The sequence below is a fragment of the Kalmanozyma brasiliensis genome, assembly GCF_000497045.1.
Source record: "Kalmanozyma brasiliensis GHG001 unplaced genomic scaffold PSEUBRA_SCAF2, whole genome shotgun sequence".
Classification (NCBI taxonomy): domain Eukaryota; kingdom Fungi; phylum Basidiomycota; class Ustilaginomycetes; order Ustilaginales; genus Kalmanozyma; species Kalmanozyma brasiliensis.
In genome coordinates, this window is record NW_015961959.1 from 556,306 (window position 1) to 567,550 (window position 11,245).

At 58.6% G+C, this 11,245-nt stretch overlaps 4 protein-coding genes across 4 annotated transcripts; 3 read left to right on the forward strand and 1 right to left on the reverse strand.

The window, feature by feature from the left end:
* On the reverse strand, nucleotides 1–1,509 carry PSEUBRA_002706 (General substrate transporter; the record flags this gene model as incomplete). Its single annotated transcript, XM_016437108.1, has 1 exon — nucleotides 1–1,509. One exon carries the CDS (start codon nucleotides 1,507–1,509, stop codon nucleotides 1–3), a length of 1,509 nt encoding a protein of 502 aa, XP_016292605.1.
* A 207-nt stretch (nucleotides 1,510–1,716) lies between these two features.
* Nucleotides 1,717–3,145, forward strand: PSEUBRA_002707 (Maintenance of telomere capping protein 1, Mtc1; the record flags this gene model as incomplete). Its single annotated transcript, XM_016437095.1, has 2 exons — nucleotides 1,717–2,878; nucleotides 2,964–3,145. 2 exons carry the CDS (start codon nucleotides 1,717–1,719, stop codon nucleotides 3,143–3,145), a joined length of 1,344 nt encoding a protein of 447 aa, XP_016292606.1.
* A 1,619-nt stretch (nucleotides 3,146–4,764) lies between these two features.
* Nucleotides 4,765–6,215, forward strand: PSEUBRA_002708 (Lipase, secreted; the record flags this gene model as incomplete). Its single annotated transcript, XM_016437098.1, has 2 exons — nucleotides 4,765–4,811; nucleotides 4,883–6,215. The coding sequence occupies 2 exons, from the start codon at nucleotides 4,765–4,767 to the stop codon at nucleotides 6,213–6,215; spliced, it is 1,380 nt and encodes a 459-aa protein (XP_016292607.1).
* Nucleotides 6,216–9,466: 3,251 nt separating this feature from the next.
* On the forward strand, nucleotides 9,467–11,185 carry PSEUBRA_002709 (General substrate transporter; the record flags this gene model as incomplete). The annotated part of the gene is made up of 1 exon (XM_016437096.1): nucleotides 9,467–11,185. One exon carries the CDS (start codon nucleotides 9,467–9,469, stop codon nucleotides 11,183–11,185), a length of 1,719 nt encoding a protein of 572 aa, XP_016292608.1.
* Between the last annotated feature and the right edge of the window lie 60 nt (nucleotides 11,186–11,245).

The window sequence follows — 11,245 nt, forward strand, 5'->3', positions numbered from 1 at the left end:
TCACTCGGTATAGCGGTACATCTTGGCTACGATGAGGGCGGTGAGCGTGTTGGTCATTGCAAAGATCCAGAAGACCGCCCCGCCCGTATGCCCTTCGTCGAAGCGCGCTAGGAAGTTCTTGATGGGCAGGAACGCCGATCCAACGACAAAGTTGGCGGTCCAATTGAGGGTGAGTCCCAGACTGGTCGCACTGGACACTGCTCTGCTCGGCACCAGTTCGGGTAGAATGACAAACGGTACGGGTCCCAACCCAAAACTGAATCCAGCGACCATTATCACCATGCACACAGCGCTGACGATCTTGTATCCGGACACAATGCCCGCACCGAGCAGCGCGGAGGAGACGGCCATGGTGAGCGCGGACAGCAGCATGAGCCGCCGCCGCCCAACGCGATGCTCGTCGATGAGGTAGATGGGTGGGAAGGTGAGGAGGATGTTGATGAGCGTGATGAGGAGGCCGATGGAGGGGGCCAAGGTGGGAAGGATCGAACCAAGTATGCCGACGCTGTAGTATAGCACGGCGTTGATGCCGCTGAGCTGCTGGCCGAGCTGAGTGAGGATGATCAGGATGGCTCCTGGGCGAAGTTGTGGGTCGGAGAACAGGCCAGCGAGACCCACTTGGTCGTCCGTGGTGGTAGGTGGGGCGTCAGAAGGCTCTTCGTCGGACAGCAGACCTTGACGCTCCTCATCGCCGCTCCCTGCAAACGACCCTCGAGAGGCTTTGAAGCTTTGCACCTCGGAAGTGGACCAGAGCAAAGAGCGAACCTCGTCAGCCGCATCCCGCGCAAACCCACCCCCACTCCGCCCCTCCCCCTCCAACCACCCTGGCGACTCCAACCCAACTACCGTCGACATCACCAGCTGCACCACCGACACGATCCCCGATACCGCAGGTACGCTTCTCCACCACGTCCCATCGCTTCCCAGCGAACTCGCACCTATCGCTTGGGCCACAAAGATGCCGAGCACAATGCTGAACTGGTTCAACACGCCGATCGACCCCTTGAGCGCCACGGGCGAGATCTCGTTGATAAAGATGGGGACGATCACGACGCCTATCCCCGATCCTATGCCCTGGATGAATCTTCCCAGTCCAAGTCCAACCAGCGAGGAAGAGATGGCGAGGATGACACTGCCGAGGATGCCCGCCGCCGCGGACCACGAGATGCACGTCCGCCGCCCCCAGCCAAGCGATTTGGAGACGGGCGAGATGAGGAACGACGACGCGAGACCGCCGAGCGTGAACAGCGACGTCACCAGGCCGAACTGTGATTCCGTCAAAGGAATGCAGCCTGTGGCGATGGGTGAGAGGGTTGATGAGGAAGGATCGCGGCGCTGACACGTGAGGATGGGTTGGAGCGCATTGAGCTCCGAAATGCCGTAGCCGTAGTTGGCTGCCGAGAAGAGGATCCATAGGAGGACGAGGCGGAAGCGGACGGTCGTCGCGGGTTGCTTGGCGCCAGAGCCACCGTCGGATACCGCGTTGGCGGATGTAGTGGTTGCGGGCATGATGCCGCGTTGAGGATGATAAGGTCAGGAGAGAAAGGCGATGTTGGACGAGATGAGCTGCAGCTTGTTGCGCAAGTGTGGAGAAGTCGCTTCAGGGTCCATTCCCGCTCCAGCTCTTGAAGCACAGACCGCCCATTTCAGCCACATTTTAAATTTCAGCTGACTTGTCCACCAACCATCATCGTCCACTTCGATCGCATCCCCAACATGAGTCGACGCAACCGCAAAGACGTCGATGACCTGCTCGCGGATCTGGACAATCTAGGCACCGAGCCGCCCGCCAAGCCCGCGCGCAAATCTGCCGACAAACCTTCGCTCTCCTCCTCCACCTCGACCGACGGCCTCCGCAAAGGTCCCGATGACGCACAGAGTCTGCTCGACGACCTCGACAGCCTAGTGCAAAGCCGAACGAGTGCGAGCAGTCGTGCTTCGTTGCGCAAGAAGAGTGGCACCAGTGGAGCAGCTACGCCTACCGCACCAGCACCGGCGACGCCCAAGACCGAGATGGCGCCCACATCGCCCTCCCCCGCACCTGCGCCTGCGCCCACCGTCTTTGTCCCCGCAGACAAGAGTCCCGAGCCCACTTTGTCCGCCTCGAGCAGTGGCGGCGGATGGGCAGGATGGGGCAGCTCGCTCTTCACCCAAGCCACAAAGCTAGCCGACCAAGCGCGACAGGAGTTCGAAAAGCGTGCGCCAACCCAGGCCGAGCAGGCGCGCGAACTCGGCAGTCAGATCGGCAGCAAGGGATGGGACCTTGCGAAGAACGTACGTGGCTTTGTCGCGGAAGCGAATCTGGAAAAGTGGAGCGAGGAGGTGACCAAGGTGGGCAAGCGTGGGTGGACGGACATCATCAACACGGTGGCACCGCCCATCAGCGCGCACGAGATCATCCAGGTCACGCTGAGTCACGACATGGTTGGTTATGATGGGATTTCGGATGTGACGTACCAGACGCTGGCCAAGGTTATGGAGCAGGTGGAGAGCGCCGGGACGGGTCAGCAGTTGGTGGTCAACAAGGCGAGGACCGAGACGCCCGCTGCGATGCCAAAGGGTGGGGAGGGAGAGAGGGAGTTGAATGCCGTCGAGGGTTTTGCGGCCGCGTTCAAGCTGGCTAGGGTCAATTTGGAGGAGTGCATCAAGCAGCATGAGGTGACTCCGCCGGTGAAGGAGACCAAGGAGAGCGCAGCGTTGCCCATCACGACGTGCCCGGTGTTCGTGCGGATCCAGGCGTGTTTGGCGGGCCTGCCGGGCGCAGACGATGCGGAGGGCGAGGACAAGGAAAAATCGCTGTTCTTCCTGGTGCTGCTGCGAGACCCGCAGCATGGGTTGAGCCACAAGACGGTCTCTCAGGCCGTGCCTACTTCGTGGTGTAAGTGCAGTGCCTCTCACAGTTCAGATGGAAAGGGCGTAACAGTTGCTGACTTCTGCTCTCCCTTTTTGTCTCTCTCACACAGTGGACGTCGCGTTCGAGGAGAACGAGTGGGTGGAAGAATCGCTCGTCGACGTGCTCTCGAACGCGCTCACGATCGTCGGGCAGGACTATGTTCAGGGTCGAATGTCAGGCCGCACAAAGTCGTCCAAGGAGGGTGTGGTGGATCTGGCGAACGAGGATAAGGCAGGAGAGACAACGTCGTAGTACCGTTCGCCTTCGCTCGACAGCCGTCCCTCTGATGTGCTGACTTTCATGGGGTCTTAATGTCGGAAAAGATCCAAGTCCTTTCCACTCTGACCATGACCAGTCGCGAGAGAGAGGCCAAGACACAGTTCCGCACGATGTCTGCTGAGAAGTTTGCTGAAGAAAGCAGGTGACATTCGATTGCTACAGGTGGCACGAGTCGGTTGAACGGCAAACTACTGCTTCTTGCCGATGATCTGGGTCGAGATGATCTCCTCGCCGTTGACGTGGTACTTGATGTCAACCTGATATCGTCGAGATGAGCAAGATGTGCGGCTGTTAGTTAATCGTTTCTCATCCCAGCGATGTGCCAAGTGGAATACTTACGTGACCGCCAGTCTTGACGTCGATCTTCTCGATCTTGCCCGACTTGACGTCGCCGCCGAAAGGTCGGTCTGTACCGTCAGCATCGATTCCGAAAGCAACCAGATTCGTGTCAGCGCAGCTTCCAGCAACACAGCTGCCGTCTCGCTATGCCACTTACATTCAATAACGTCACCAACGAAGTACTGAGCCATTTTGCTGATAGAAAGTGTGGTTGAAAGAGGGATGGTGTTGTGGATGGAAGAAGAACGTTGCGAAGCGAATCAAGGGTTCTGTTGATGCTGAAAGATCGACTCGATCGATAAAATAAATTCTGCCATGGCAGGGCAGCGTCACAGCACAGTGGGTGCATGGGCCATATCGTCACTTTGCAGGGCCGCGAAGCGGTCCGGTCTTTCCACCCTTATCGAGGGGTTTCTGTCGTGCGGCTTGCGAAAATCGTGTCTGCAGTCTAACAAAGCCTGAAAATCAAGCCTTCCTGATGGGGTCAACCCTTGGTTTGGCGACAAAGACAGCGTCTGCGCTACCCAGACCGATTAGCTCGACTCTGCCAGGATCGAGCTGAGGGGTTCGAAGGGAAAGCTTGTAGCCTGCCTCCCCGCAATCTACGGATGGACCTCCTGAGTAGGTGGTCCGTAGTTGACTAAAGCGTGGGATCACCCACACCAAAATCGTAGCACCCAGCTCAACCTTGCGAATGGCCCTTTCCCAAGCTAGCTCTGTGCCTCAGTTTGGAGCGTGTAGTAAGGTATGAAGCGCTTATACGACGCAATGGACCCGATTTCACGCTGCCAGCATGCGCTTGAGGACCGTGCTTATTGTCTTGAGCCCGCTTTCCCGACCGCCAAAGGCGGCTGGCGGCCCGCATGCAGTCCTGGACGCGTGCGTGCTTTGCAATCTGCATGAGACTAGCAAGGGTAGTCTTCAGGAGAAAGGGATCGTGCCCCTGATCCACTTTAGCTTCCCCACTGCAGAGATCATATGCGTATGAGGTCGTCGCACGGCGGAACCCCTCTAGTGTCCCACTGTGCGGGCCGCTGCAGCCGCTGCCGTCATGAAGGATGTGAAAGCTTGGACGACAGAGGAGAAGCGAGGTGGGCATGTTCGGGACCTGCACGCTGTACTGTCGTTGCTGCCATCGGTCCTTCTTGGCATATATATCACCTTTTTAGGAGACGGCACTTACGTCTGTACAACCCCACGATCCCGTCATCCCGTCGAACAAACAAGAAGCCAAGATCTGGCGTTCAGCGACCATGCATCTGACCGACGACGCCCAGAGCTGCTTTGCAGCCGTCAAAAGGTAAGCTCTTGGCCCTCCTGACCGTTTTCAGCTCTCGCGCTGATCGCTGACACCGCTTCAAAGCCGCACAGCTTCTTCTCCAAGAAGACCACCATTCCACACCCACAGGACGACCCGTTCTACTTCACCTGCTCCCCTGAATTTGCCACCCTCTCCGCCGGCACCATCCTGCGCTCGCGCGAGGTGGAAATCATCTACTTCCCTGGCTTTGACCATCTCTCCGCCTGGCAAGTTGCCTACAAGACAACTGCCCAGGATGGCACCGCCCCGCTCGTTTCCGTCGCTACGATCCTGCGACCGTCCAACGCGGCCCCGGATGCCGATGGTCGCTATCGCATCGTCGCCTATGGCGCCAAGTGCGATTCGGCGGGTCAAAACTTCCGTACGAGCTACGCGCTTCGTGCGGGCAACGACGACACCCTGGGTGCGGCGAGCGAGCAAATCTTCCTCGGCCCACTGCTGGATCGTGGCTGGATCGTCATCGTTCCGGATTACGAGAGCGAGACGTGCGCCTTCGGCGCCGGAAACCAGTCCGGATACGCGTTTCTGGACGCCATCAGGGCAGGATTGAGCTTTGCACCCATGGGAGTGCCCAAGGACGACACGGGGGTGTTCAGGGCGAAAGTCAACATGTGGGGGTACTCCGGTGGTGCTCTGGCGGTTGGCTGGGCTGCACAGCTGCAGAGTGAATACGCGCCTGATCTGACGAGGTATGTGGTAGGCGCGAGCATGGGCGGTCTACCCAGCAACCTCGGGGCGATCGCCAAGTGGACCAATAAGGGCGTTGCTGCAGGCCTCATCGTGGGCGTCATGCAGGGTCTCGCGAATGCCTACCCAACACTTCAGGCGTGGCTCAACGAGCATGCTAATGCGACAGGTAAAGCCGCCCTCGCCATGGCCTCAGTCAAAAGCTTTGGAGTGATCATGCAGAGCAACTTCGAAAAGGATGTGCTCGGCACGTACTTCGACACTACCGACCTCCTAGCTGAATCGCTACCCGCCGACATTGTCGCGCAGAACACATTGGCAGCGGGCGAACAGTGGCCGAGGACGCCATGCCAGATCTACCAGTCGCTGCACGACGAGGTGGTGCCACACGAGACCACCGACACGCTCGTCGCCGCGTGGAGCAAGCACGGCGCCTGCATCGATTATACCAAGGACGAGCTGTCGGCTCATGTCGTGCTGTGCTTTACCGGCTGCGCAATGGCGGTGAGGTGGATGCAGGATCGGTTCGATGGGAAGAAGACGGTTGCTGAACCGGGAAAGCCGAACGAAGAGACGGTGCTGACGAGTCTGGACACGAGCGATGCGACGGAGACGCTCGGCAAGGAGCGGCAGGCCGAGATGCAGGATGTCCTCCAGAAGCAGTATGTCGAGCCAGGTCGGATCTGGTGGACGTGAACGAAGGTCTTGTTGTCGTTGGTATTCCCATGTTGCCGAAGACGTCGCTGGGCCGAGGTGTCCAACAGCGCCTCTGCGAAGGGCTCTCGCCGTCGGCTTTGCTTTGTTTGTTACGATCCATGCCTTGATATGCCTCTGGTATGCCAACCGTCAATCTCAGCTTCCCACACACAACCGCATCGACCGAGGGAGTGAGCTTTGACCTTGCCGACTTCAACCCGGCAAGTGCCAGAGCTTTGCGTTGCAGGCCCGGAACGCACCTGCCCAGATGCCGGTCCTCTCTGCTCGTCGAGATCACCATGCATCGCATGCTAAAGCAGCTTGGCAGCGGTTTTTCTCATGCCGACTTTGCCGGCTCGACCGGTGAGGCTGAGCCGTGCTGATCAGAGTCAGATCGAAGAGGCTGCGGCTGAGCTGTCTGCAAACGGCGCACTGTTCGACGCTTGCAGCAGGCGAGGACTTGGCAGAGACGCCCAGTGACGTCATCGAAAAGGCCTCTTCCGTCAAATCACAGAAATATCGGGCGGCCCGATGCCACTGTCCGAAACGCTTTTTCGGTCAGCACCGACGACGTCTGTGATGCTGAGACGAGCTTCCGTCGGAGGATTGCAAAGGCAGAAGATTCCCGACGCCGTTCCCGAAGGTTCTCACGCTAGCGGCTGTGCCGCATTGTTCCTGTATGGGCGGCGCGAGCGAGCCGCCAGACGATGTTCGATTCTAGTCGCCGAGGAGGTCGAGCATCGTAAGCGTCGGCGTCTGAGCCGTCTTCTACGAGGATGCATGCAGGCCGGCCTCGGCAGAATAAACCCTTTTTGTTCCTCCGCACAGCTTCAGTGGGGTCGACTTTCGTGGCGCGAAGCTTGGAATTTGAGGGTGCTGCAGAGTGAGGCTCGGCAATGGCGCCGCGGGAAGGTTCGCGAGCCGCAGTCGTGGCATTGGCTGGTTGGAGCAGAAGCTCGCCTGCTGAAGCGTCAGGAACTTCGGTTCTTGCCGTGCTGCTAGCTAGCCTCGTAGGGTCAGGGCGCAGGTCTTGACTCGTCGCCTTGCCGCAGTCAGTATGATAATAACATGAAGACAGGATCTCTGGGGGCTTCGCATTCTGGCCGCTGTAATTACGCCGAAATCGTCCGCGATTTCTCGGGATGAAAGCGTGGCTTGAAGGGCTCAATCCTCGAGTCCACAGAGGGATGCTCGTGCGACCCAGAGAGCGGTACTTGGCAAGGGTCGACAACCCTATGGTTCCCCCGCTTCCCCGCAATGACAAGCTCAGGCGAAGATCGAAGCTTGTTTTGAGCTCGAGAGAGATGACAAGCTTTTGCTCATGTCATACGCCCTTGGAAGGCAATCCCGAAGCACCTAGCGTGCAAAAGCGAGTGGATAAGCGAGCTGCTCCGTAGCAACCACGATGCTGGCGAAGCGTTCCTAGCTGGCCAGGGTGCAAGACCCGCTAAAAGGCGTGGCGAGCCTAAGCTTTTGCGGGGAGAATTGAGCTCGTTTCCGATGGCCATCTCTGAGTCTGATTGTTCTCCCGTCGCTTCCATCTACGCTCCGCAACGCCCTTCTCCTTGAGCTTTTGTTCGATCGATCGACTCGAACGACCCGTCAAGGCGTTGAACCCTGGTACCACTGTATACTGGGAGCGCCAAGACTGAGTGATGTCGGTGTGCGTGGGGGGCCGATTGTGGAACATTTCGACAGTGTCGCCCGCCTGCCCATGGCGGAGCAGCGGGCGGGCTTTGCAACGATCGGACGAAGCGGCCATCGTAACCACGGCGAGGCGAGGCGGAGTGGGAAACGAGCGAGCCAAAGTCAAGCATCAACGATGTCATTTCGCCTCTCAAAACTCTCCGTTTTTCCAAGTCCGCTTGACGGAAAGATTATTGAATTGGCGGAAAAAGCGGCGAATTTTGACTGGCCTCGTGCCTGTTCGATTTCTCGGATTCGCCGATTTCAAATACGACTTAAGTTAGCTCGACCTCGTTGATCCTCGATCCAGGGTTCGGCTGAGACCGATCGAAGCTCAAGCATGTGAGGCGCCAGGAACTGAGCTAACTTAGTTGCGTCGATTTGGCCCACCATGAGGCTGACCAGAGAAGACACGCCAGCGAATGAAGGAGGACGACGACTCTTCGGCATGTGGCGTAGAAGCAACGCAAGGAGAATTTGTGCAAACGTCGCGCGCGCCGGGCGCTCGCTGTCTTTGATCGCCGGCATGAGGGTTAGGCAGGACAATGCAGCGGCAGGTGAAGGAGCATCAGCAGGCATAGGCGCGCGTCGAAGCCAGGTTTAACCCCGCTTTGTGGGTCAGCTGGGCACATGTCTCCCATCCTACAGCGGCACAAAGTCGGTCAAAACGAAGAACCCTCCTGGTGTCTCAAAACAAAGAGGGAAATAGGTGGGCTCGACAGCCGTCATAGATCGACATGGGTTGATTCTCCGCACTTTGCCTGCCTGCCCGCCTGCCCATTACGGCGTCGTCCGTCGGCTTTGTCCCTCTGAGTCTTGGCCGTGCTTTGCCCTTGTTGGATCTTGAGCGAATGCAGCTGTTGGTGACCCTTAGAGATCAACTCGGGTTGGCCGACGACCCTCTTGGCGAATCACAATGGGCGTCTGTGATGCGGATAGGGAAAACGACCGACTCTGAGCTGTCACGCTGCGGGAAGGTGATAGGCGCGCACTTTGTCCAAGAACGGCGAGTTGGGCGGGCGGCAATGTTGATGCCCCGCTCTGCTCTTGCCCCCTCACTCGTACCCTTTTGCGCTGAAGTGGGTTCGGCTAAATGAAGCTTTGCAGGGGGAGGTGCAGCATCGTTTGACACTGTCCCACGGATCGTGCATCGTCACCGCCCTTCTGGCTTGTTGACCGTCCAGCCGCCGCGAGCCGTTTCATCTTTTGCAAGCACCCCTCTTGGCACACACCCCTTGTGATCCCCTCGAGCCCTTTCCGGCTTCGGCTGCAGAACACGACGGCCGTCCCCACCCTCTGCCTCCCTTTGCGTCTGCGTCTAGCGCCCCTTTCATTCAGAAGGGGCGCAACAGCTGCACACTCGCTCATCCTCTATATAAACACCGTCGCCTCGTGACAAACACACCTTCTGCACCCACCTTCACCATCCCGCGACGCTCCAGCAAGCAACAAGAAGACGCTTTCCCGCCCCGTTCTTCGAGTCTCTCCGCACACTCTTCGGATCTCTCCTCCGTCCCCGCTACCATCCGCACATTCACTCCTCTAACCCCTTTCTAGCCGCAACCATGGGTATGGCTGGTATGAAGGAGGGACGCCCCGAAACCGATGGCGTCCCCACCTTCCTCGGCATGCGAGGAATCAGGCTCAACTGGGCCATTGGTTTCGCCGCCTCCGCCGGTTTCTTGCTCTTCGGTTACGACCAGGGTGTGCTCGGCTCGCTCTACACGCTTCCCTCTTGGGTCGCTCAGTTCCCCGAGATCAACACCAACCCCGGTTCCGGTAACGGCGAGACTTCCACCGCTGCCGTCCTCCAAGGTCTCGTCACTGGTGTCTACGAGCTCGGCTGCTTTGCCGGTGCCATCTCGATGCTCTATTTTGGTAACTTGCTCGGTCGTAGGGCCAACATTTGGATCGGTTCCATCATCATGGCTGTCGGTGCCATTGGATGCACCGCTTCCTACAGCTTGGCACAGCTCTTCGTCTTCCGCGTCATCCTCGGAATCGGCAACGGAATGCACACGGCGACCATTCCGGTTTGGCAATCGGAGTGCTCGCCTCCTCACAAGCGAGGTATGCTCATCATGGTCGAGGGTGCCATGATCACCGGTGGTATCGCCATGGCCTACTGGATCGACTTTGGCTGTTTCTTCTTGGAGCCCAGCTCGGCCTCGTGGCGACTGCCCTTGGCCCTCCAGCTGGTTCTCATCTTCCCTACTTTCGTCACTGCTTTCCTTCCCGAGTCGCCTCGTTGGCTCATGCTCAAGGGTCGCGAGGAGGACGCTCGAATTGTGGTTGCGGCCCTTGATAACGTCCCTGTCGATGACCCCATGGTCGGCAAGAAGCTCAAGGAAATCGCAAAGTCGCTCGAGGCCGCCAAGACGACCCGTATCTCGGACCTCTTCACCAACGGTCCTGAGCGCAACTTCCACCGAACCGTGCTTGGCTTCATGTCGCAAATGTTCCAGCAGATCTCGGGTATCAACCTCATCACCTACTACATTGGCAAGACGCTCCAGGAGAACCTCGGCTTCTCGGACATCAACTCGCGTATCCTCGCTGCTGCCAACGGAACCGAGTACTTCATCGCTTCGTGGCTCGCCGTCTTCTTCATCGAGAAGATGGGTCGTCGTCCGCTCATGCTGGGCGGTGCCGCCGGTCAGACCATCTGCATGATCATCCTTGCCGTCATGGCCATCGAGTCGATCCAGAACTCGGGTCCGGCTCCCAACGTTGTCTCGGTCGTCTTCTACTTCCTCTTCAACACCTCGTTCGCCTGGGGTTGGCTCGGAATGACCTGGCTGTACCCTGCCGAGATCACGCCCCTTGCCATCCGTGCGCAGGCGAACGGTATCTCGACCAGTGCCAACTGGATCTTCAATTTCCTCGTCGTCATGGTCACCCCCGTCATGTTTGTCAACATCGGAGGTCAGGGCACCTACGGCGTCTTTGCCGGCCTCAACTTTGTCATTCTCGTCGTGACTTTCTTCATCTTCCCCGAGACGGCCGGTCGCTCGCTCGAGGAGATGTCGGCCATCTTTGCCCACTCGAGCAAGGTCAACCCGTACGACGTGGTTCGCAAGGAGAAGGTCACCCCTCGTCGCTACGACAAGCACGGCAACCTCATCAGCGACGACGTCGACATTGTCGAGGACCTCAACGGCGGCAACGATCTCGAGAAGAACAACAGCGGTGCGCACAAGGACCACACCAATGTGGCCACCGAGGACGCCACCGCTACGCCCACCAGCGAGGGCAGCTCGGGCGAGCACTCGCCTCGTTCGTGAAAGCACCGCTACGTTTGATGTAGATATGTACTTTTCTGTTCCTCTTCTCACGACGCGGCA